The sequence below is a fragment of the Orbicella faveolata genome, unplaced genomic scaffold, assembly GCF_042242905.1.
Source record: "Orbicella faveolata isolate gen_17 unplaced genomic scaffold, um_ofav_v1 contig_24, whole genome shotgun sequence".
NCBI lineage: Eukaryota > Metazoa > Cnidaria > Anthozoa > Scleractinia > Merulinidae > Orbicella > Orbicella faveolata.
Genome location: NW_028301552.1, coordinates 9,880,001 through 9,904,437, shown reverse-complemented (window position 1 = coordinate 9,904,437; position 24,437 = coordinate 9,880,001). Strand labels below are relative to the sequence as shown.

General features: G+C 38.1%; 4 protein-coding genes, 1 long non-coding RNA gene and 3 other non-coding genes across 8 annotated transcripts in view; 1 reads left to right on the top strand and 7 right to left on the bottom strand.

Moving 5' to 3' along the window:
* Positions 1 to 1,196: 1,196 nt before the first annotated feature.
* On the bottom strand, positions 1,197 to 7,864 carry LOC149110326 (uncharacterized). The gene is made up of 3 exons (XR_016207890.1): positions 7,789 to 7,864; positions 7,021 to 7,103; positions 1,197 to 1,416 (listed from the first exon to the last, which is right to left on the bottom strand). It is a non-coding gene; the product is annotated as an uncharacterized LOC149110326 (long non-coding RNA).
* On the top strand, positions 6,400 to 10,175 carry LOC149110325 (uncharacterized). The gene is made up of 2 exons (XM_089291696.1): positions 6,400 to 7,114; positions 7,969 to 10,175. The coding sequence occupies exon 1, from the start codon at positions 6,485 to 6,487 to the stop codon at positions 7,106 to 7,108; it is 624 nt and encodes a 207-aa protein (XP_089147822.1). The 5' UTR covers positions 6,400 to 6,484; the 3' UTR covers positions 7,109 to 7,114; positions 7,969 to 10,175.
* On the bottom strand, positions 9,356 to 16,444 carry LOC149110323 (uncharacterized). The gene is made up of 5 exons (XM_089292270.1): positions 16,267 to 16,444; positions 11,172 to 11,303; positions 10,552 to 10,711; positions 9,692 to 9,779; positions 9,356 to 9,443 (listed from the first exon to the last, which is right to left on the bottom strand). Exons 1-5 carry the CDS (start codon positions 16,375 to 16,377, stop codon positions 9,356 to 9,358), a joined length of 579 nt encoding a protein of 192 aa, XP_089148396.1. The 5' UTR covers positions 16,378 to 16,444.
* Positions 12,561 to 12,646, bottom strand: Trnay-gua (transfer RNA tyrosine (anticodon GUA)). The gene is given in 2 exon segments: positions 12,561 to 12,596; positions 12,610 to 12,646. It is a non-coding gene; the product is annotated as a tRNA-Tyr (tRNA).
* Positions 12,918 to 13,003, bottom strand: Trnay-gua (transfer RNA tyrosine (anticodon GUA)). Its single transcript is given in 2 exon segments — positions 12,918 to 12,953; positions 12,967 to 13,003. It is a non-coding gene; the product is annotated as a tRNA-Tyr (tRNA).
* On the bottom strand, positions 13,231 to 13,316 carry Trnay-gua (transfer RNA tyrosine (anticodon GUA)). Its single transcript is given in 2 exon segments — positions 13,231 to 13,266; positions 13,280 to 13,316. It is a non-coding gene; the product is annotated as a tRNA-Tyr (tRNA).
* Positions 16,445 to 18,750: 2,306 nt separating the features above from the next.
* On the bottom strand, positions 18,751 to 22,856 carry LOC110061154 (uncharacterized). Its single transcript, XM_020767995.2, has 6 exons — positions 22,721 to 22,856; positions 22,522 to 22,556; positions 20,723 to 20,854; positions 20,322 to 20,448; positions 19,981 to 20,068; positions 18,751 to 19,415 (listed from the first exon to the last, which is right to left on the bottom strand). Exons 1-6 carry the CDS (start codon positions 22,800 to 22,802, stop codon positions 19,172 to 19,174), a joined length of 708 nt encoding a protein of 235 aa, XP_020623654.1. The 5' UTR covers positions 22,803 to 22,856; the 3' UTR covers positions 18,751 to 19,171.
* A 1,297-nt stretch (positions 22,857 to 24,153) lies between these two features.
* The window catches only part of LOC110061165 (uncharacterized), a 5,396-nt gene continuing 5,112 nt past the window's right edge, over positions 24,154 to 24,437 (bottom strand). The window contains exon 6 of the mRNA XM_020768007.2: positions 24,154 to 24,437. This exon is cut by the window's right edge and continues 133 nt beyond it. Within this exon, the coding sequence (XP_020623666.1) occupies positions 24,285 to 24,437 (153 nt within the window). The 3' untranslated portion in view covers positions 24,154 to 24,284.

Genomic DNA, 24,437 nt, shown 5'->3' with positions numbered 1-24,437 from the left:
ATATTTGAAAAGGCAGCTTTATCTCCAACGCCCACAATAATACGTCACAAAAACAGAGCTTCTCGAAAACGTTCTTCAAAACGGAGGAATTTGAAAACGCCGGCTGAGCATGAAAAAAAGTTTGGAAAAGTTTTCGAAAACGACGACTTCACGATATTTATGTATGGGATTTCCCAGACCGAGTTTTCCTCAAACACAAATGCGAAATGACCGGTGATTGTTGCGTTTTTAAATTCCTCCGGCGTGGTGTGGAAGGAAAGCATTTACCGAGACCATATATGTAGATCATTTATCATATTATATAACTAAATCGAGCCTTTTTTGATGCCACTAAGGATATTGTTACTTACTCGTGCGGATGGGACGCTAGAGCCTGCTAACAGTCTGGCGGGTTTCCACGATAATAGCCTCCGCCTCCTCTCTCGCACTCCCGGCATCGTCAGAGTACAGTTTCTCGTCCTGGGAAGAACACAGCATGACTTGCGAATGAGTCAAACTCGCTTCCAGGTTCCTTTCTCTTCCTTATCTTGAGGCAGGAAGAGATAGAACCCTGGGAAGGATCGTTGAGCAATGAGTTTGATCTGAAAGTTAATTCTCTACTTTCCAATTCCCCATAATTTACTCTCTTCCCCCCCCCCCCCCCCCTCCAAACCCCCATTCCCCAGATTTCGCATAAACTATTTTTGTGAAATGCTCTTGTGAGGTCTTCATAGTCCCAGGAGCATTCACAACAATAGTTTATGCAAAATATAGGGGGAGGGGGGTGAGGGGAATCAGAACAGAATTGGAATAAAGAGAATGCACCAACGGCATTACGTCATTGCGTCTTCCAACACCAAGTACCAGACGTATGTTGTCATCAGGGGTACAAAGACAAACCGGTGTAAAAAAAAATAAATAAATATAAGATCTTTTTTAAAGAATGTGTTTAAAAGACTGCGAAACACCATTACTGTATGAGCAATAGCAGGCACACATTTTTAAAGGCAATTAGTTAGAGGCAGTTTAGTGGAAGCGATCTGCACGCCCTCTCAATGTTGTCACTGATCAGAGTTCTGCAATATTGGTAAGCTTGTCAGTTCAAAATTCCCTTCTGATGATTTTAATTTCTGTGTCTTCTTTTGTGAGGTATTGCCCTCCCCCAAAACCAAGACCAGCCCAAAAATTCCTTACTCTCTCATCAAATACCATTAAAGAAATTATTTAGCGTTTTAATCGTAGCGTTTTAATCGGACAGCATCTCTTAAAAACAGGTTTCAAGTTTGCCCAGAACTTTATTATTGAGCCTCCAGCACTTGCCAGGCAGGTCCATACAGTGACCAGCGCGCTTCGCGTATCACTTCCAATCTGCCAAGAAGATGGGACGTCTTTAAAAACTGTGCCGGATTTTGGCTCCTTCAGGCGGCAGAAATGTTCCTGCAAGAGAAAAGAACAGATATATATTTGCAAGCATCTGTTAGCAAAGCTCTTTCTTGTTCTTGGCATTAACATCAAATGATTCTTATTATAATCATAAAAATTACAAGTTCCTCGATTGCGATTGGTTTAAAAAAAATTCCTATTTTCAACTAATTAATTTGCCAAGTTATTATCGGACAGTTTGTTTGTTTATCGGACTTCCGCTGCGTGGTCGTCCAATTTTGTTATCACTCACATGATAACAGACCGAATTGGACTCCACTCAGGCCTGTCACCATTACTTATTGAATTTCGACATTTGTGAAATCACTCTTCTACAAACAATGCAATGTTCACACAAAAGAGTTTAAAACTACTTACAAAACGAAATCTAAGTTACAATACTAAAATAGTTGCATTGCCTATTACACGTACTACATAGTGCAATTGTGTACTTTTCCGTAGGGTTGTTTTACTACTCAATTTTCACTTCATGTTTATATTCAGCACCCTGCAGTATCGTATATTCCTTGACCGGCGCAGGTGTTGCTGTAATCTCAGTTATCAGTCAAATTTTCGGCGATTTGTCAGCTATCATTTAATATTTTCAGCCCAATTCTTAGCTATCAGTCAAATTTGCCGATCTCAAATCTCAACTGTTAGTCAAAAATTGCGTTTTTTTAATGGACGGTTTAAGTTTCGACGAATTCTCAGTTATCAGTTTCCACAGTTTATTTATTTATTTTTTCCACAGTTTATTTTTTCTACTACTGAAAACAACTAGAAGAATTTACAAGATTATAATTATAAATAAATAAATAAACAGTACAGTACATACAGTAGTAGGACACCCAAAATAACTAAAAAGCTAAACTAGTTGGGTGACCGTAATTATAATAATTAAAAATATGAGAGTCAGGAAAGAGGCACAACAAATACATTGGTACACATAAATATCAGTTACATCGAACACCATCCAGACCCTTGCCTGGTTTTTATAACCCTGGGAGAGAACTCTTTGATTGCTTTCATTGTTACGCTAGCAAACAGGCAACAAACTGTTAAGAAAATACTTCGTCAATCCTGATGTATCGTCCAATTCTCAATACTAAGAAGGCACGATTGTACACAAACACAAATGAGGGTTGGTATTTTGGTCAATATAGTCTGCGAGCAGCCTGGGTTGGCCGCGGTAGGAGGGAATAATTATGGTGTGCCTTTGTTTGTATTTGTTGTTGCTGTTGTTTCTTGTTCTTTGTTATCTTTTTAGTCTTTTGCACTTTTTTCGAAAACCAAATGATGAAAAATAACGATAAACTTTTGATCGCTTTGTAAAGTTCAGACTCCCGTATGCAAATTGTTTTAGTATTCTTGACCTCGAATGGTTTGGTAGAAGACATCTTAATGCCTCTTTTGTTATCACTGCTTTACACAATTTCGATGAGTTTTGAATAACAAAAGATGCTAAGAACAGGCAACTGATCCTTTAAAAAGAGTTTTACTTTGTCTATATAAGGAACAGATATGCACGCAGCTGCCACAGTCATGCAAATCTGTCGGCCAAAATTTGCCAAGAGTTAACTTAATTCATAAAGAAAATATGAAGACAATCAGAAGTTGGTGAGCTTCTTGAGACGCTTATGTCAAACACAAGGCAGAGATGTATGTAGATGTTCAGCAGAACTTAATTTTCTGCAGTGCCGAGTCTTCTGATCATGATTGGGTGACTGTCTCGACAGTTTCGACACAGTACTATGACCACATCGCTTCCAGTATAAACAATAACAAGAGCTAATTATTACTCTTACGAAGCTAGTGAAAGTCTGCAGCACTCTTCCGAAGACATGAAGAATCCATTTTCAAAATGTGGAAAAATTCGCCAAAGGCTCAAAAAGCACAAGCTAACTACGAAATATGCAAGCAACTTTGGCGCTTTCCAATGGGATGACTCGGTCTTTGGTGAATCATACAGTAAAAAACAGTCACACGATGAGTGCAACGAGGCAACGGCACAGCGACAAAACACGTCAAGAGGAGAACTTTTATCCATCACAGCAACTCGTGAGACATGTTTTAATTCAAGAGAAGATTTTGTCAGCAATTTAGATCTGGATATTTCGTCCACATCAGCGAAGGAAATCACCAATGAAGTCAAGGAAAAAATTTATTTTCTTTTGAATATACTTTACGCCGATGAATTTGTAGAGGATGCATTTCTACTTGAGATCATGATAATCTTTTTTGCAACCAAGAAAACCCCTAAAGAACTGCAAGAGGTCAACGAAGACATCTGTGACCAAGACAGGAACGCGTACGGACTTCAAGAGTGGATAGAAATTATGTCGGAGAAGATATATGGCAGTAAAACACAAACCTTTATCGCCCGGCAAGGAAGAATACCGGGTCCTGTGGGAAGACCCGTCATTGGTGGCTCTACAATGCACAAATGGCTTCGAAATAAACCATAATGTACACCCATAAAAGCTGGATATAGTCTATGCATGTTGTCGAACTGTATTAGTGAACTGGACAAGCGAATTTGTATCCCATCGATCAGCGATGGATTTCAACTGTATTTGCACAGCTCCTCTGCATTTTTGGAAAGACAGTATTACAATTTCGGTCAGTTTTTCCCACAACAAAAAATTTACTTTTTGTTATATTAAACAAGCCCTAATTTGAAAAGGATGCCTGACTTATTTCTTCTCTTAGTTTATTGTAATGTAAATTAGTAAGCATAAGTCTCATTTTAGTGTGCGGGAAGAACAGTTAAGTAATTAATTAGAAGTGCTTGCCGCCCGTTAGTTTTGAAATGCATTATTCTACAACTGTTGCCTCACGGATGTCATCTAAAATTGCGCTTGACAACTTCCTGTCTAGTAATGTAATTGTTTCAAACGTCAAAATAACTTCTTTTTCTCCTCTTAGTTTACTGTAATGTAAATTAGTAAGCACAAGTTTCATTTCAGTATTGGGCTGTTCAGACCAGGCTTTTTGTTATCTTTTACGAATTGAACGGTGGACCAGACCGCGCCAAGTTGGACAAACAGCCGCCATTTTGGATCTGCCATCTTGGATCTTCGTCAGAAAACCACCCAAAATGACTCAAAAACAAATCAAAATAACCAGACAAAGAAATAAAAAAGAACGCAAGAGAGCCATATAAAGTAAAAATAAGCTACTTGTTAATACTAACAAGAAAATTCCAAATTGAAAAAAGAAACAAAACAATACATGCATGTCAAAACATGTGTTTGAGGGGCTGAATGTGAGGGGGGGGGGGGAGCACATGTCGGTTGTCGGTTAAAATTTCATTACTTTGTCGGTTGTCGGTTAAAATTTTCGGCCTCTGTCGGTTGTCGTCAAGTCTCAGTTAATATTTTTGTCGCTAGTCGGTAATCTTTTCCTCGATTTGTCTGTAGTCAGTAATATTTTTTCTTCGTTGTCGCTAGTCGGTTAACCCCATTCAGACCCTCGTGTTTGCATGTTTCCATCAAGGTCCGAGAACAATCAAATTTTGGACCAGATTGTTCTCAGATACGTTTCAGATAAAGAAGCTATTACTAGCTTTTCAGCTTAAGACATCCGTAGGAGATTTTCTAAGCCGTTCGTTCTCTTATAAACATATTGAACTAAATTTCCGGAAAATTGGCCTCGCAAGCGATATCACTTGAATCGTTTTTCATTTGCCTCGGGTAATTTTTCCCAAGGATTGTTTATTTGCTGCAAGGATCATTGTTTTTTGAGCCTAAAAACTGTACACGAATACCCTTATCACTTATATATTTCTTTGGAGAGGTTTACATTATGTGGCATTTTATTATATGGACACGAGTGTTTCACTGGAAAATACGCCACTAACAAAATTCATACGAAACCACATCCGAGACCCGAGTGGCGTACGATCCATATCATCACTAGTGGAGATATCGATGACGTTATTTCCCGCTTTTTTCGCGGTTGTTTGTGCAAACAGTCTGTTTGTCTTTGTATTAAAAAGAAAATTACCCGGTGGTTTGAAGATATTGATTTTATTTTCTCACTTTCAAAATTAAATATAAACAACATATTACTCTCTTGCTACGCTCATCGTTCGTAAGATATACCACCCAAAAATCTGAAAATTCATATCTTCTCGCCACTGTGTAATATCCTTTATATACGTAAGAGCTTGTTTCAAATATAAGCACCTATAAAGCATTTAAACAAATCAATTCATTTCACGGTACAACGCTTAGCAATGTAACTCTCGCATTTGATGACCTTTTTATGTGATTGGAAAGAAAAACGTGTGGAATCAGTAGCCATTTTGATCACGTCCGTTCTTTAACAAAGTTTCGAGATGAGTACTTTTGTGGCGTCATCTGCATACCGTGATACTTGTTTTCTCTTCCTCTACATTTCCAGTAAGTGTAACTATGTTTGTGCTCTTATTTTTAACCCTTGTGTGTGCGAGCTTAATTTTGTATTGGGCTACCGTTTCTGTCGACCATTTCCAGTTTTACCATTTTGAGTGAATTTCACTTTTCTGTAATACATTTTTGGCACTCTGCGATATTAATGGATAAATTGACGTGCTCTTAGCCAATCAGAATGCAGAAATTGTTACGTGTGTAGTATCATAGCAAGTACAATTCCTTTTTTATGCCTTTTAGTGTTAAACATTCCACAGCTGTCGTTTGGATGTCGTGGTGCAAGACGACTGCCTCCCCAAGAGTGCACGGTCGTCTCACCGATGGCAAAATTACATCAATAAGGATGGTCGTATCTTTTCGGAGACTTTTGGCCTCTTGGCCTCTAGCGATCGGAAAAACCGAGTATGAACATCATGCAATTTATGAAATGCTGCTTTTAATATATTGAAAGGATATATTTTAGAAAACTATCAAGTGACAACTTCCACAAGTCAGAAATGGCACTTGGTAGAAAGGAGTCATTTCTCTACTGTTACATCCTCTGATATGAGTTGTCTAGCGATCCGACAGTTTCCTAACTGTGCAATAATAAGCAATGACAACTAACAATTAGTAATAACTCATGAGAAGTGAGAAGAAGACAGCAGTAGAGGTGCTAATTACTTCTCGAAATGGAAAATTTCTTTGCAAAATGCGGAGCACTTCGTCAAAGATTCAGAAAGCACAGGCTAACAACGAAACTTGGAAGCAACTGTGGCGCTTTTCATTCCGATGGCGCGGTCTTTGGTGTGTCCTACGGTAGAACAGAGTTCCACTGTGGATGCATCCAGGCAAAGACACAGCGACGAAACAAGATAAGAGGGCATCTTTTATCCATCGCAACAGATTATGAAACGTCCACTGATTCACGGAAAGACTCCATACGCAATACAGTGCATATTTCTTCTGAATCAGCCAGGGAATTCACCGATGAAGTAAAGGAAAAAATTACTTCTCTCTTGAACGTGCTTTACGCTGATGAGTTTGGAGAAGATGTTATCCTACTTGAGATCATGTCAGTCTTGTTTGCAAGCGATGAAACATTTGAATTACAAGGGATCGTCGAAGATGATAAAGACCAAAGCGGGAACACGTACGACGAACTTCAAGCATGGGTCGATATTATGTCAGCGAAGATATATGACGGTGAAATAAAAACAGTAAATACCTGGAAAGGTAGAATACCTGGTCCTGTTGGAAGACCCATCATTGGCGGTTGCACAATGCTTGAATGGCTTCAAAAAAAGCGACCTTAGAGAACAGTAAGTTAGAAGAAGTTTGTCCATCATTTGCTGGTCTATACTATTAAACTGCAGTAGAACATTTTTATTTAATTAGGATGCAATTGTATTCACAAAGGCTCCTAAGCCCTTTTTAGGAAGATAATCTCGTAACTCTTGTCGATTTTTCTCACACGCGGAAATTTTCCTTTTGAAATATTCATTATACCCTTGTCTGAATAAAGTTTTACGTTATATGGCTTTGTCCCGTAAATTTGCTAAAATGTGATTATGCAAGCAACCTAGGCGTCACTCCAGTTTTGGAACAATTACGGTAAACAATGTGCTTTTGGTTTCCTTTTAGCTTTTAACATTCTGCAGCTACCGTTTGGGTGCGCATGAAATTGCGCATGGCGACGGCTTGGCATCTCGCACATCACAGCGTTACATTACAAACAATTATCAAATGATCTGGAAGACTGATACCTAGCGAAAGAAAGTGTCGTGGACAAACATGAACAAGTTTCCCTTAAATTCTTTGAAGTATGGTCGAGCATCAATCTATGAAGTAGGTTTTTCTGAATAAAATGAGAGGAAGAAGCCACGTCAGGGAAGGCACTTGTTAAAACCAAAAAACTAATTTCTCCACTGTGGGCTCGACAGCAGTTCGTAACGGTATCCAGTACACAAAATATATAGCACTAACATTTACTTACATTTCTTGAGAAGTGAGAAGCAGACATTTCGAAAAACCTCTGCTTCACTTTTACACAGAGTTTGTTGAAAGCTTTTAAATTAGCGATTTTACGCTGACATAATTATGGATAGTTTAGTTTTTTTATCTATTTATTTATTTATTTATTTATTTATTTTATTTATTAATTTTTTTTTTTCAGGTTTGGTGATACATATAGACCACTTCGGAATACAGGTGCACTTTTTGAATTTTTGAGGATCTTGCGGAGACGTTTGGGTTTGTTGAATTACATCGGATACGAATAGTCGATCGTTTATTAGAATGGACAAACACACTCGTCAATGTCGAGTAAGATGCCACTTGATAGTGTTTAATTTTAATACATTTGCATAATCTAACCTGGCCTCCTGTGGAAAACCACCAACTCCTGTCTTGGACATTCAATCCACATTATCCACTATGGGACAAGGTAAATCCGGCATTTCGTTCACAGACTTCAACATAGGAGCCACTTTGTAGAGCTAAAAAAATATTGTATCAATAATGTTATTCCGTTGGGTATTTGTTTAGGAAAAAAAAGAATCAAGCAAGTGCAGTGTTCACGTTCAGCAAACAAGGTTTTATATCAGTGATTCACTCAACTTTCTCTCGAATGCTTTTTATCCCTTAGTTATGATAGTGACGACATTAAGCTGATAATGATGGTACGCGTGACTTAGCTTGCTTACTTGTCTTTACAATTTTGCCAGTCCAAGTTATACTGACGTTTTTCCCTGCGTCGATGCCATGGCTATTCCAAACTTTCAATCAATCAATTTTGTATTTTCCCATTTTTAATTAATTACAAGAATTTTTGTTATTAACTATCCTTGGGCAAGAGCCCTCAGGAAACCCTTTTGTTTTTCCTTTTTCAAAGGAGCCCCTGGCAAGTTTAGAGGAGTTTTTTCTACTTACCCATGTCTATGATTAATTTATTACTAACCTTCCCTTTAAAGGTACATACGAATTAAAAGACGTCTATTCCTCGATATTCCTTCGACACACTGTTAAAATTTCTTAAAACCTTTCGAAAATACAAGAATGGCACTAAAAAATGTATTTCGCTAAAACACTTGCCTCATCAGTTGTTGATCAGTATCCTGGACGTAACCGGTATTTTTTCACAAGACGCCATGATTAGGCAGATATCGGAGAGAGTTTTAAAAAAATGAAGTACCAGAAAATTCATTGATGAATTCGAAAAGCGAGTGGAACTTTTTCCGCACTCCTTGTGCAGTTGTCTTCACATGACGGAGCGTGAAGGATAATCCGTGACTGTGTACCTGACGTAATTACGTTTGGTGGCTGCCTGATATGAATGGATTTACGGATTCCGGTATGGCGTACAAGTACAGCTGATTAGGCTAGTGTTTTAGCGAAAAATATTTTGTAATGCAGTTTTTCAGCTCTATAAAAAAGTTTTTACGGTGTGTCCAAGGAATATCCAAGAAGTTATGTACGTTTTCCTAATTCTTTCCTAGCCTCGGCGGTGGATATTGCTCTTTCTTTAAAGGAGAAAATGATTTTTTAATTTTGTTTTTAAAACTCTATGTTCTCATTCGTTTGATTGTATCTGGCAAGTCATCCATATCGTCTCCTACGTTGAATCCGGTTAATATTTCTTTTATGATAAGGCTGAAGAAATAATCACAACAACCAGTAATGCTTGCCTATTTTACAACATAACCTTTATTCGAAACATATTTCATAGCTTTATTTCATTCTTACATATCTACGTGACGAAGTTTCTTTCTCATTGTGAAATCAGGCTGAGCAGTTCTAATTTTTGCATTTACCAGTTATCATCCGACGATTCAAATTGCGAAGCATGCAATTGAATCTGATCACAAACCAAATAAGACAAAAAAATTGCAGTGAGCTACCTTCCAGTTGAAGCAGACCCGGAACTCTTCGTCGCGTAGCTAACTGGAATGCATTGGTTACCGGCCTCAAGTGTAACCATGCCAGTAGCTGCCAAAAAGCATTGTCAAAGCAATTAAACTAATTCATTACCTAACATTTTACAAGTTTTGTTTTCTTTTAATCGCGTAATTTTAAAGACGTAAATACAGCTAAATCTCTAGGACACCATCAAAGAGGAATGAGTGACAAATTATGAGCTTTATTCCAGATGAATGATGAATGGAGTACGATGTACAAATCTTGTTTCAAAATGCAAGGGATGTATGCCATCTAAAGGCAACTGTAATAGGCCAACTTCTATACAACAACAGCAACAACAGTTTATTTCTACTACTGTAAACAACTAAAAGAATTTATAATGTTATAATTAAATAAATAAACAGTACAGTACATACAGTAGTGGGATACCCAACTAACTATATTAAAATTCTAACTTGTCTCCGAGTCTCGAGAGAATAAAGCTAAAGAAAACGCATTTAGATAGAGCAGATGAAAATAACATGATTCCTTTAGTTTTGTCATCCAAGTTAAAACTTCAATACATCGAAACTGGCCTATTCTCGTCTACAGTAACAAAATGATAAAACGGTTGATTTTGGGCGGTATCCCGTCAATTAATGACTGCATGGTGCCGATGGAGTGGCAGCCTGAAGGAAAAGGGAAAGTGGAACGGCCAAAGACCACATGGGTAAGGACGGAGGAACAGGAGGGGTGCGCCAGCTGGGCAGAAGCCAAGACAGCTCTAATAGAGAGCGAAAGTAGCAGCGTTATGCGGCTCCTGGCGCTGAGAGAACTAACTAACACCACATTAATTACTTACTTCCAGCATCTGATAGCGAATACAAATAAACCAAAGCTCCCTTCGATCCAAGTTTACCGGCCACGTCATAAGACATGTGCTTGAATTCGTCAAGGCTGAGAATTTGATGTGTGAGTGGCTCAATAAAACATCCTTCGGGATAAATCGCGTATGTCCTTCCCTATGAAGAAACAATAATAAAGCACTGCATTTCTGTTTGCAAAATAAAAGAACGAAAGACAGTTGTAACTTTTCTTCCCGACATTAAAGGGGTGATAAATTAACCTCCGAAGCTATACGACTGCGCTCGACAGGTAACAGAAATGATTCATACTTTGGGGGGAAGGGGTAGGGAGACAAAAATTAAAACGCGGGGAAGAAGTGGACCTGTTCTCCCAGCTCCCCTCCATCCATCCGTGCTTCGCCTTCCCCTCCCCCGTTTAACGGCTGTTCGCAGCCTACATGCTTTTAGCCTTGCATCATCGAGATATGATGTACTTAGGGACGATTACGCTTCTTTGGTGCACTCCAAGCGTTCAGCATACATGATACCTCGAAGAAACACACACTAAAGCATGAATTAATGATTGAGTTACGCTTCAGCACACAGACTTAAAACACAGCTCCCTTAAATTTATTACCCCTTTGTAGTCCATCACCGTATTGACTGGGCCCTTGTCATTAATGGTTGTCTCCGCTTGCATCAATTGGAGATTCGAGTCCAAGTTAAATTGCACGTCAGTAGTATAGGAAGACCCTGAATTCAACTCCACCTATTCATGTAAAGACAAGAACACAACACATGCACAGGGGTAAACATTATTTTACGCCACACCGATAATATTGAAGAGGAATTTATTAGATTCGATGATAACCTTCCATTCGAAAGGTAACAAGAAGATGGGTTTCAAAGATTATCAAAGGAGAAATAAAACTAGTTATGGATATACTAAAATCAAACGCTTGAAAAGTGTAACATCCGCGCTGTCGGTTACGTTAAGAAAGAAAAAAGATTCCTTCAAATCAGCGAACTGAGGTTATCAATTAAACTTCTACACGCTCTTCCCCTTTACCAACTGTGTTACTGCTGGGTTCCCTGTGAAAACACATTTAGGTTCGCGCATGAGGTGGCCTCTTCGAACGGTGACCACGAGGCCACCGAGTTAAAACCTCAGTTATGTCAAGTTCTCCTCGGTTTTTAGGTCAGATTTAGTTCAAATTGTCAGTGTTTTTCTGAGAATTACACCGTTGTAATATCGTGGCATCACTGTGAGTTGTTCTAATGGCCTATCGTAAATTAAACGTTCTGGTTAAAGTGAATTTGTCCATGGTTTGTCGCCGTTCGCAGCTACAAACTGAGCTATCAAAAGAACACGTTGTAGGGAAGTAATTGTGTCAAGTGATATTACCAGCAAGTACATTTTCACCTACATTAACTTATGTAAGGACAGAGCAGTTCCTGAGTTACCTTTTGCCTCTGTTTCAAAACAGGTCTTCCTGCAAAACCTTTCATATGAAAATGAACGTGGAGGCAGAACATATTTTCTTATGAATGGTTTCGCTGGAAGTTAACAAATTGATGTCAGTTTTTCATGCGTCTGTCCTGTTATTGATCATGAATCGTCACAACATTGTCAAAATAGCTGTGGAACCACGAGGCGATAGCGAAGAACCAATGGAAACTTGAAGTAAATACACGTAACTGACGCAAAGCGCGGGGAAATGTATACGAATAAGTCACAATTTGCGCGGTTTAACTTCTGGTCCGGGTTGTTTGAAAGGTAAATAACGATATCCACCGGATAAATCACTATCCAGCGGATAGCGAGGTTTGTTTGGTTACGATTTATCCACTGGATAGCAATTTATCCGGTGGATAACGTAATCCATGGCCAGCATTCCAACAACCAGGACCTGATTGAATGAATGTAGTACGAGTTTCTCAAAGCAAATTGTGTGGCGTAGTAATGCAAAACCATATACTTTTCAAACAAAGGGAAAGTTAAAAAAAAAAAAGAAACAAAAAAACTTCCTTCGAGCCGGATTCGAACCAGCGGCCTAAGGAAGTCAATTCATCTTCTACAGTCCTCCGCTCTACCAACTGAGCTATCGAAGGAACGGCTGTCCAGGAGAGGTTTCTAAGTCACTGTAGACATTTCGTCGTCTCCCTTTCTCCATATTGTTTTTAAGTATTTGGGGGTTAAAAAACAAGTACAATTTGAAAAACAAAACAAAACAAAAAAACTGAAGTTACAACCTCTTCAGCCGGATTGCAGCATCAGCCACAAGTTAAGCTGGAATATTTTTTGCATGGTATAGAAGAAGAAAAAAAAACCATTGGAAACAGCAAATAGAATAAATAAAATTCAAAACAACAAAAAATAATCTCCTTCGAGCCGGATTCGAACCAGCGACCTAAGGATATCAATTCACCTTCTACAGTCCTCCGCTCTACCAACTGAGCTATCGAAGGAACGGCTGTCCAGGGGAGGTTTCTAAGTCAGTGCAGACATTTCGTCGTCTCCCTTTCTCCATATTGTTTTTAAGTAAAAAAAAACCTGAATTTACAACCTCCTCAGCCGGATTGCATCATCAGCCACAAGTTAAGCTGAAATATTTTTTCATGGCATAGTATAGAAGAAAATAAAACAATAAAAACAGCGGATAGAGTAAATAAACTTCAAAACAATAAAAATAATGTCCTTCGAGCCGGATTCGAACCAGCGACTTAAGGATATCAATTCACCTTCTACGGTCCTCCGCTCTACCAATTGAGCGATCGAAGGAACGGCAGTCCAGGAGAGATTTTTGGGTCAGTGTAGACATTTCGTCGTCTCCCTTTCTCCGTACTGTTTTTAAGTATTTTGGGGTTAAAAAAATAAAGTACAAGTTGAAAAACAAAACAAAAAAAGAACTTGAATTTACAACTTCTTCAGCCGTATTGCATCATCAGTCACAAGTTAAGCTGAAATATTTTTTGCATAGTATAGAAGAAAATAAAACAATAAAAACAGCGGATACAGTAAATAAAATTCGACACAATAAAAATAATCTCCTTCGAGCCGGATTCGAACCAGCGACCTAAAGACATCAATTCACCTTCTACATTCCTCCGCTCTAACAACTGAGCTATCGAAGGAAGGGTTTATAAGTCTGTGTATACAGTCAGTGTCATTCCCATTGTCATTGTCATTGCCCTTGTCATTGTCATTGCCATTGTCATTGTCATTGCCATTGTCATTGTCATTGCCATTGTCATTGTCGTTCTCATTGTCATTGTCATTGTCATTGTCATTGTCATTGCCATTGTCATTGTTATTGTCATTCCAGTGTCATTGTCATTGTCAGTCATTGCCATTGTCATTGTCATTATTATTGGTATTGTTATTGCCATTGCCATTGTCCTTGTCATTGTCATTGTCATTATTATTGTCATTGTCATTGCCATTGTCATTGTCATTGCCATTGTCATTGTCGTTCTCATTGTCATTGTCATTGTCATTGTCATTGCCATTGTCATTGTCATTGTCATTCCAGTGTCATTGTCATTGTCAGTCATTGCCATTGTCATTGTCATTATTATTGGTATTGTTATTGCCATTGCCATTGTCCTTGTCATTGTCATTGTCATTATTATTGTCATTGTCATTGCCATTGTCATTGTCATTGCCATTGTCATTGTCGTTCTCATTGTCATTGTCATTGTCATTGTCATTGCCATTGTCATTGTTATTGTCATTCCAGTGTCATTGTCATTGTCAGTCATTGCCATTGTCATTGTCATTATTATTGGTATTGTTATTGCCATTGCCATTGTCCTTGTCATTGTCATTGTCATTATTATTGTCATTGTCATTGCCATTGTCATTGTCATTGCCATTGTCATTGTCGTTCTCATTGTCATTGTCATTGTCATTGTCATTGCCATTGTCATTGTTATTGTCATTCCAGTGTCATTGTCATTGTCAGTCATTGCCATTGTCATTGTCATTATTATTGGTATTGTTATTGCCATTGCCATTGTCCTTGTCATTGTCATTGTCATTATTATTGTCATTGTCATTGCCATTGTCATTGTCATTGCCATTGTCATTGTCGTTCTCATTGTCATTGTCATTGTCATTGTCATTGCCATTGTCATTGTTATTGTCATTCCAGTGTCATTGTCATTGTCAGTCATTGCCATTGTCATTGTCATTATTATTGGTATTGTTATTGCCATTGCCATTGTCCTTGTCATTGTCATTGTCATTATTATTGTCATTGTCATTGCCATTGTCATTGTCATTGCCATTGTCATTGTCGTTCTCATTGTCATTGTCATTGTCATTGTCATTGCCATTGTCATTGTTATTGTCATTCCAGTGTCATTGTCATTGTCAGTCATTGCCATTGTCATTGTCATTATTATTGGTATTGTTATTGCCATTGCCATTGTCCTTGTCATTGTCATTGTCATTACCATTGTCATTCCCATTGTCATTGTCATTGTCACTGCCATTGTCATTAAAATTTTCATTCTCATTGTCATTGCCATTGTCATTACCATTATCAATGTCATTGTCACTGTCATTCCCATTGTCATTGTCATTGTCACTGCCATTGTCATTACCATTGTCATTGTCATTGTCATTGTCATTCGCATTGTCATTGTCATTCTCGTTGCCATTGCCATTACCATTGCCAATGTCACTGTCATTGTCATTGTCATTTTCATGGTCATTACCATTGTCATTCTCATTGTATTTGTCATTTTCATTTTCACTGTTCTTGCCATTGTCATTGTCATTGCCATTGCCATTGCATTTTCATTGTCATTGTCATTGTCATTGTCATCGCCATAGTCATTAGCATTACCATTGACATTACCATTACTATTGTCACTCTCAATGCCATTGTCATTGTCATTGTCATTGTCATTGCTGTTGCCATTGTCATTGTCATTGCCGTTGTCATTGTCACTACCATCGTCATTGTCATTGCCAGTGTCATTGTCATTGCCATTGCCATTGCATTTTCATTGTCATTGTCATTGTCATTGTCATTGCCATAGTCATTAGCATTACCATTGACATTACCATTACTATTGTCACTCTCATTGCCATTGTCATTGTCATTGTCATTGTCATTGCTGTTGCCATTGTCATTGTCATTGTCATTGCCGTTGTCATTGTCACTACCATCGTCATTGTCATTGCCAGTGTCATTACCATTGTCATTTTTATTGACATTGTTATTAGTATTTTATTATTTATTTTTATACGATACGATAGTGGATTGTGTGAAGATTTTTAAATAGGTTTTCTGAGGAGATTTTCATAAATTTCTCGTTAGTATTGTTATATTATCATTATTATTTTTTTTTTTTTTATTTAGCGCAAAAAGCGACTGGGAGACTGGGAGTGAGCATAGAGCGCGAGCGGAGCTCGTAGGGAGTGGGTAGTGTAGGCGACTACAGTTCTGGCATTACGTTAATAGAGTGTTTCTAAAGGAGAGAATTTTTGTCCATCTAGAGGCATCAACTGAAGGCGTTCCGTTACGATTTTCGAAACGCTCGTGACATATAAGCAAGACTATTTCAGTTTTCACTCAGCTCATAGAGCCTGTCGGATAGCTGTTTCGGAAAATCTGTGAGAAACGTTCATACCCGTATGATAGAATCGTAAAAATAGAAAGACACAAGCAAACGCTAGTTTGTAGACGAAACTTTAAAGCAAGAAAGCCCTGCTGTTAAGCTGAGTATTTTCTCTTACCTGGACATGTTGGACTAGATCGCTTCGCTGGACTAGGTGTGCCGTCGGTACAGCCAAAAAGCAGTACAACTACAAAAAAGAAAATGAGCTTCATCTTCAAACCACGCTGTTTCGATTCAACTGCCGAGTGGATTATCACTGCATGTTTTCAGTATATAAGATATGAGTTCATTATCAGTTACAGCTGCTCCAGGGTCAACATTTTATAAAGCACCTTAAGTGGCTTAAAAACAATAAAAAGGAAATGATCAAATAACACCTCTTTTACTAAGGACGACTAATTAATTTATGCATGCAAAAAGGCGTTAGAATTGAATCCTCTATCTTAAGTCAAGTGCTTCAAAAATTGCTAGAAATTATCGGAAGAAGTGAAGTTTACCGAAAATGTCAAGGAAAAAATAAATGCGTCACAAAACTTGATAAACCTGAATAAGTGCGTTTTTAAGTCTTGCTTGTTTTTAAGTCTTGCTTCTGTACATCACAGTGGATACCAGGAGAGAACGTCAGAAGGCCAGGGCCCTTGCTCCACCCTCTGATTCCACTTATGTCTGTGGTTCTTGTCACCGCATCTGCCGATCACGAATCGGACTCCAAAGCCATCTCAGAAAATGTTTAAGGAAATGTACAATTACTAACACACGCTAAAATTATGGACTAGATTGTCCGATAATGCCAATACAAGTCTTGCTTGAAATTTTACGCTTCTTATGTGGTTTGTTAGTTCATTCACGTTTTTATACACGGAGACAAAGTATTTTGAACAACTCGTATAAGTGACAGCTTGTCAAAACCCCTATAAAGAAGCTACATCCTGTATCAGACAAGGTGAGAGATTTATCCCAAATTCTCCACCCATTCTTTTTGGCCTCTTGCTGGTTTATTATTAAAATCACGGGTATAAAATGCGTGGTATCTTTCTAATTTAGCTAAAATCGTGCTCCAACGGTGTATCAGATTTATTTTTACCGCGACGTGAAATATTCGCGCAAAAATGTTACGCCTGTTCTACACGAGCAATTTTTAAGTAACAATATTTTTATGTGACAACTCTTACTTGCACATGCAGACGAGAAAAATTGGCCAATTGTTATGTGATAACTATATTTGCTGAAAAGCTGGCATGTTAGATGTTATGTGACAAATGAAAGTTGTCCCAATCGACTGAAAAAATTATAAAATGTAGCAAATATTTTAGCAAGCCCCGTATTTTTCTGGGGCGATTAAGAAGCCCCGTCTTGTTTCTGCCTAACTCTTCTGTCCAATGTCATTACTGCCATACTAAACTTCGAACTGTTCCCAATTTTTTTGCTGCGCCATCTACACGATTTAATATATATGTGACGAAAAATTGTTGCAAACAAATTGATCGTGTGGACCAGCCTTTCGTCCTTACATTTTATCTGAAGATGGCAGCTGTCATAGTTAGCAACCGAAACGTCCAAAAAAAAAAACGTTTGCGTAAAAAATCATACTCAATATTGGTTAGAAGCAATCTGGCAGAGTGTATGACTTTCCTGGGCCCGAATTTATCAGTAAATTATATGAAACCTCAAAGAGACAACGCGAGATATGCCAAAAAGCCATGAAAATCAGTCAGGTCGACTATAAATTCCCCACAATATCGGGGTGGATAAGACATAGTTATCTTTTTTTCTTGCTTTATTATTATTGAAATCACGGATATAAAATGAATGCTATCTTCCTAATTTAGTTAACTATAATTTTGATAAAGATCAAATGTTCAGCGTCTTACGGGTGTGGGACAAAAAAAAAAAGCTCTAACCACCGAGCTACGGAGACGCCTTTTACTGGGTTCACGACTTATGTGATACACTTTCTGCATACTGCTGGGATCAGCAGCTTCGAAAGCGTCCTGTGTGGAAATAATTAACGAAAGACGGTTTTAATTTTTAATAGTTTTGATTTTCCTTCTGTTTGACGTTAATCTCATGCCTTTGAACAAATGACTTATAAGGAATGACATAAATCTTTTCATGGTCGTAATTTTGAGGGATGAAAAAGTAGACACTTAATGCTCAGTTTCAATCAAGCAGTATCAACTTTTTGCCAAGTTCCAAAAAAAGTGGCAGTACTGGACTGAGGGCCACTTAATTCTTCTGAAATTAGCGAGACTATGAATCCGCTCCCACGTTTTCTTCCTTACTTGTGAAAAGTTGATCTTGATCATCAATTTTAAAAAAGAAGGGATCACCGCGCTGGCTTCTGAGTTAGAGGAACGTGAGCTATATTTAGGATACTAATTATAATAATCGTTTGTTTCACGTGATGTAGGGCTGCTTTTAACATCTTTTGCTGTGGAGTGGTAGTACTGATCCAACGAAGTATAAGAAATAAAAACTGCTGGAAACTATTGCCAGCCACTTTAATGGATGCATACTTGTGATACTCAGTAAGAGCCCTGCGCAATCTTAAGCTGTTGTGAATCAGAATTCCATCATGGGTATCACACTTTTAAATTTGGTGAATTTATTGAACAGTGTTAACAATTTGCTACGAGTAAGGGCGATCATTAGGCGAGAAGGTTTTGCTACGACAGTGATTTCGAGGAGCTTATCAACTTTATCCTGTTTTTTCCTAGAGTGCAACCCAAGTTTTGCCTTTAATTGAATCATTAATCACTCATAAGACCAATTAATGTTGAAACTTGTCGTGGTTCAGTTGGAGTTTTTTGAAACAGATGTGATGCGGCGAAAAAGTGCTCCTGTTTTTGTTGAAAAAAAGAAATACCCTTACACAAATTCATGATAACTAGAGGAACTTTAATTTCAGCTGATGCCCAGTAACTACACTTCACTCATCACGTCTTAGCTAATCTAATTTAATCAACTAGTGGCAAGTCACCAGCTTCTGTGTGGGACATTTAATGCTCATTGCTCACTGAGCCAAGGCCAGAGAAATCCTCTTTTTCGGTTATTCTGTAATTCGATCCATGGGGATACCCGTTTTTGAGGATTAAATGCGGAATCAATCCATGAAAATCCCCTCTTCATTGCCTCCTTCAGATGCGCAGCATGCACCATGACTGCAATGGATCGTCGAGATATCTCTGTGTCACAATGTTCAGGTATCTTCAGTTTCTCTAGGTCAGCGGTAGTCTTCAGGTCGAGGTGACTGAAAAAAAAACTCAGTTAGCTTCGCATACTCAAAGTGGCCACTGTTTACCCAACTGTATAAATTAATGACGGCGATCTAGGGACCTTTTTTCGAACATTTCACTACGAGTTTGCTAAAAAGGCTCATCTAGGAAGCTTACATCTGCACATAACTTATGCAAAGAAGACAGGAGTGTCTTAGTATTTCAGTAACAGTTTAATGAGCAAATAAAAGCAGTTGGACTCGTTTATAATCAATAAAGATAAAAACTATAATAATAATAATAATAATAATTAATAATAATAATAATAATAATATTAAACAAGCGAATATTAAAGTTACTAGCCGACGTTTTGGCGTCATGCTGACACCATTATCAAGGAAATGTGAATAAATTAATGCGCAGATTTGATTTCTATGCTTTTACAGTCTCTACAAATTAGCATAATAACAAAGGCTCACAAGTTCTTCAAGTGAATACCCGGCTTTGTTTAAGTTTTCGTATATTTTATACGAAAACTTAAACCATCTCTAAACGTGCGAACTAAACAGCGCTAAACATCCTGGAATAGAACTGAGTTACCTTCCAATTGTAGTTAAACCTGGGCTCTCCTGTGCGAAACTCACTGGAAGACACGAGTCATCGCCTTCGAGTGTAAACGTGCCATTGCCTGCAAACAAAAGAGTCCCAAGTATTTAGCTTTTGACTATCAACCTAACCATTTTAACGGTTTTCATCTTCGCTTTTACATCTGGTTTCTCAAGGTTATAAATTCCTCTCATAATAAACAGCAGAAACTTTGATTATGATTGTGATTATGATTATGATTATGATTGTTATTATGATTATTATAATTGTTGTTGATGTTGTTGGTCTCGTTGTTATTGTTGTTGTTGTTAAACTAGGAAGCGATATCTTCGTACCTTGTTCATTCGAGTACGAATACAAATCAACTGAAGCTCCATTCAAGCCAAGCACACCGGACACTTCAAGCTTCACGTCCTTAGTGAGTTCTTCAGGACTGCCATCGCCACACGGCATCGCCACATGCTGCGAACGTCGAAGGAGAAGCACATCTGGATGCATCATCGACAAAACTTTTCGGCTTCATTATCATTTCTTACATATTCCTGAATTCAATAAGAAGTCTCTGTGAATTTATGAAGTATATCCCCGAAATTTGCGTCCTCACGTGGTAGTCGCAATCGATCGATTGAATCCCGGTTCGAATGGAGTTAAAACAAATTTGGTTACATCCAAGGTACTAGAAACAAGCCCAGCTGATTTATACGGGAATCACACTGAATAAAAACACATTTCTTACCCCCTTGTAATCCATCAAAAGTTTGTAAGGCCCCTGGCCACTAACAGTTGACTCCATCTGTGTTATCTGAAGATCCACGTCCACGTTGAATTTCTTGTCAGTAACCATAGACCCTGAATCTGTCACCGTTATCTGAAATAAGAAGTTAAGAGTACTTTAGCAAAGAGCCTTCCGCCGGAGAAAGTGTTCTGGCTTTTGACACGTTTTCTACCCCACCAATAAGATAGAAAGCTCTCGTTTTAGCATTTACAACATGACGCTTTAGCGAAGCTGTCGATGGTACACCCCAACGAAGGAAAAATTCGACTTCAGTTTGACTTCGGTTTCTCAAAAACGTTTATTCTTCAACGACACATAATTAAGACACTTAAAGATCATCGAAGTTTCACAAAATAGAGGGAAGGATCACTTTTTAAGAGTGTGTCCACGAGGAAACCAGGTAGAACCAGGCAGGAGGTGATACAGCTCGAATCACCGGGTCGCTCAAACTTTGCACAAATGTTGGGTTTGGTAAGAAAATGGTATCGATTGTGGCAAAAATTAGGTCAAATATTTTATTCCTTCAAGTTAGGGGGCTCCGGCAAAAATGGCCATTTGATACTAACTTATGCATATTTAATTAGCCATCTTCGGTTTAGTATTTCTACAACAAGAAAAGCCATGTGAAAATGAAATTCACTGGATCATGAAGCACAGATATTCATTTCAATTGGTTTATTTGATTTCTCTCCGTGGCTTCATCTTAACTAAGGTGCATTTTTCGTAGTGTTGTGAATGACCTTTATTTGATGGCAAATATCTGCAACGGACAAAACCAATACACATTATTCCCTAACATGGACAGTGAGAGCAATCAATAAAGGTCTCAAAAAAGCCATAAAATGTCTGGAGACCTCAGTATTTTGTCTGTGCTGGCGTACTGTTTACATAGAACTTAACGATTTACGGCCATTTCATGAACATGAGCAAGTTTGAGCGAAATCGGTGATTTGAGCTGTATTACCCTCCTGCCTGGTTTTCTCATGGAAACACCCGTAACTTTGCTTTCATGAGATGGAAAAGATAGGGACGTTTATCTGTGTCTCCTCTAAAACTTGTATCATTTTTATCTGGTTATATCTATAGACACAATCGATTCTGCAATGCAAAATTCCTCCCAAGGCAAGGCAAAAGCTTATCACTGCAAGTTTGTGGCAATTCTTAATAGAGTATTTTAAGCCATATTAAGGCTATAAATGACAGACAACTTTCAGCAAAAAAGTGCGTTCCAACGAAGTATCAGATGTATTTTTATCGCGACGTAAAATATCGCACAAAAATGTTAAGCCTGGCCTAAAGGAACAATTTTTAGTGCCATCTACACGGTTTAATATATTTGTCACGTAAAAAGTGATCGTGTGGATCAGCCTTTCGCCCTTACATTTTGTCTGAGGATGGCTGCTGTCATAGTTAGCAACCGAAACGTCAAAAAAAAAAGTTTGCGTAAAAAGTAAATTCATACACAATATTTGTTAGAAGCAATCTGGCATGGTGTAAGACTCTCTTGCGACTTAATTTATAAATTATATGAAACCTCAAAGAGATAATATGAGATATACCAAAAAGCCATGAAAATCAGTAAATAGTCAGGACGACTACAAATGTTGGGCTGGATAAGACAATTATATTTTCAGAGAATTGCAATTGATTTTTTAAAAAAGCACTTCCTTGGACTTTTTATTTTGGCATTAGAATGAATCAATTCGCATTTTCGTTCGCATTTGTACCTATGCAAAAGTCGACAGCAGGTTAAAACTCACCATGTACGTTCGTCCTGAAAACTGCTTCGGAAGATCTGAGAACAACATAAAACCCGCACAAAATTAAAACAGAACAATGAGAAAAAACAGGCTCCACACTGATTTAGACACAACTTGGATGAAGACTGATGATGATTTTTGTTTGAACAACAAAAAAGAAGTTCTAGTATTAATGTTAGCTCGTTAATTCGTTTCTTACTTTTGCATGTTAGCATGTATGAATTTGGCTTTGCATTGGTGCAGCTAAATAGCGGCACAACTACCATGAAAAAGGCCTTCATCTTCAAACGACGCTGCTCTGTTCAACTGGAGAGTGAATTGTCTCTGAATGTTTTATATTCGTTCATTCATTATGCAGCTGTTCAAGGTTTAACGATTAGTTTGGGTGGCTTAGATTAAATAAAAAGCAAATAAAATGAGGTGTCCGATCGAACAGATAAAATGACATTCCTTTTGACGAAGTGGCAATTAAGAAGTTCGATGAAATGAAGACTCGGGCAATTCATGACTCGTCGTGATTCAGTACATTTATAACAGCTACCCCTGTCTGCTTCATTTTGGCGAGGGTGAAGGAGTGTGGGGCCTTAACTGAACAACTTTCAGTCAGTAGTTCAGGGCAACTGGAGTTAGCACTGTACTAGTTCAGCTACTGCGCGCAAAACGAAACACGTTTCCTTGGTGACATACAGCATGACATAAAGCGTTCATGAAATATCACCCATTAACTAATGGCCCTGCAATCATTTTAAAGTGCACTTAATGGAAAGATCAGAATTCCACACGACCATTGTGTCAGAGCTCAATTAAGAGCTTTATTATTTAAATAAACAACTCGCGATGTGTGGAAGTTAATTCATTTTTGGCATTATTTGATGCGTTCATAAATTGAGTGTGTTTTGTTTAATTGACTTTGACTTAAAAGCAAATTAAAATACAGCGCACGTTGCAACGGATAGAATAGCACTCAGTTTGTCAATAAAGTACAGCTGAACCATCTACATCGAAATATTAAGGGAAACGCTAAGTGTTATAGATGGCAGGTGCCGCTTGGGGTAGCCGATCGTAAAATACTAAAATCATATATCCAGGGACAAAGCCAGGAGTTCGAGATATCCCAGTTCAACGTGGTCAGGTACAACTGTATTCTAAGCAAAACAAAAAAAAATGTGCCTCTATAAACATGAAATAGAAAATGCAAAATGGTGACGCGTTTTGCTAATGTTTTGCAATTAAAAAAGTTGACGTTAGTTGATGCTTTTCACTCAGTTCCTTTGTCCTGAACTGTTCCACGACCGTCAGAGTTTTCTTCTTTTCTTTTTTTCCGTGGGTTATTAACTGTGGCTTAAGTACTAAAAGTGGCTCATTAAGACAAGCTCAGTTTGCCTATCAGTTTTCTCCGAGTAAGGGCAATCATTACGCGGAAAACTATTGCCTTCAAGGTGATTGTCCACTTTATTCTGTTTTTTTTTTTCCTCGAGTGCAACCCAAGTTTTGCTTTTTATATGAATCATCGCTCATAAGATCAACTAAAATTAAAACTTGTCGAAGTCTAGTTGGATTTTCTAGAACAGTTGTGGTGCGGTGAAAAAGCGTTCCTGCTTTGAATGAAAAAAGAAAACACCCACACACAAATTGATGATAACTAGAGGAACTTTAATTTCAACTGAAACCCGCGGTAACTACAGTTCACCTATCACGCCTTAGCTAATCTAATTTAATGCTCTAGTGGCAAGTCACCAGCTTCTGTGAGGGACATTTAATGCTCATTTCCCGCTACCCAGGGGCCAGGGAAATCCTCTTTTTCGGTTATTCTGTAATTCAATCCATGAAAATACCCGTTTTTGAGAATTAAGTATGGCATCAATCGATGGAAATCCCCGTTTTTTAGACTTAAGTGAGGTCTCAATCCATGGAAA

Excerpts from the sequence above, each read along its gene's own strand:
- LOC149110325 (XM_089291696.1), top strand. The coding sequence starts at position 6,485 with ATGGAAAATTTCTTTGCAAAATGCGGAGCACTTCGTCAAAGATTCAGA.
- LOC110061154 (XM_020767995.2), bottom strand. The coding sequence starts at position 22,802 with ATGAAGGCCTTTTTCATGGTAGTTGTGCCGCTATTTAGCTGCACCAAT. Across the intron at positions 20,855-22,521 it reads TTTCAGGACGAACGTACATG|ATAACGGTGACAGATTCAGG; the intron begins GTGAGTTTTAAC and ends TTCTTATTTCAG. Across the intron at positions 20,069-20,321 it reads TTCGTACTCGAATGAACAAG|GCAATGGCACGTTTACACTC; the intron begins GTACGAAGATAT and ends TTTTGTTTGCAG.
- LOC149110323 (XM_089292270.1), bottom strand. The coding sequence starts at position 16,377 with ATGAAGCTCATTTTCTTTTTTGTAGTTGTACTGCTTTTTGGCTGTACC. Across the intron at positions 11,304-16,266 it reads CAGGTAAGAGAAAATACTCA|GTGGAGTTGAATTCAGGGTC; the intron begins GCTTAACAGCAG and ends TTACATGAATAG. Across the intron at positions 10,712-11,171 it reads CGGTGATGGACTACAAAGGG|GGAAGGACATACGCGATTTA; the intron begins GTAATAAATTTA and ends GTTTCTTCATAG.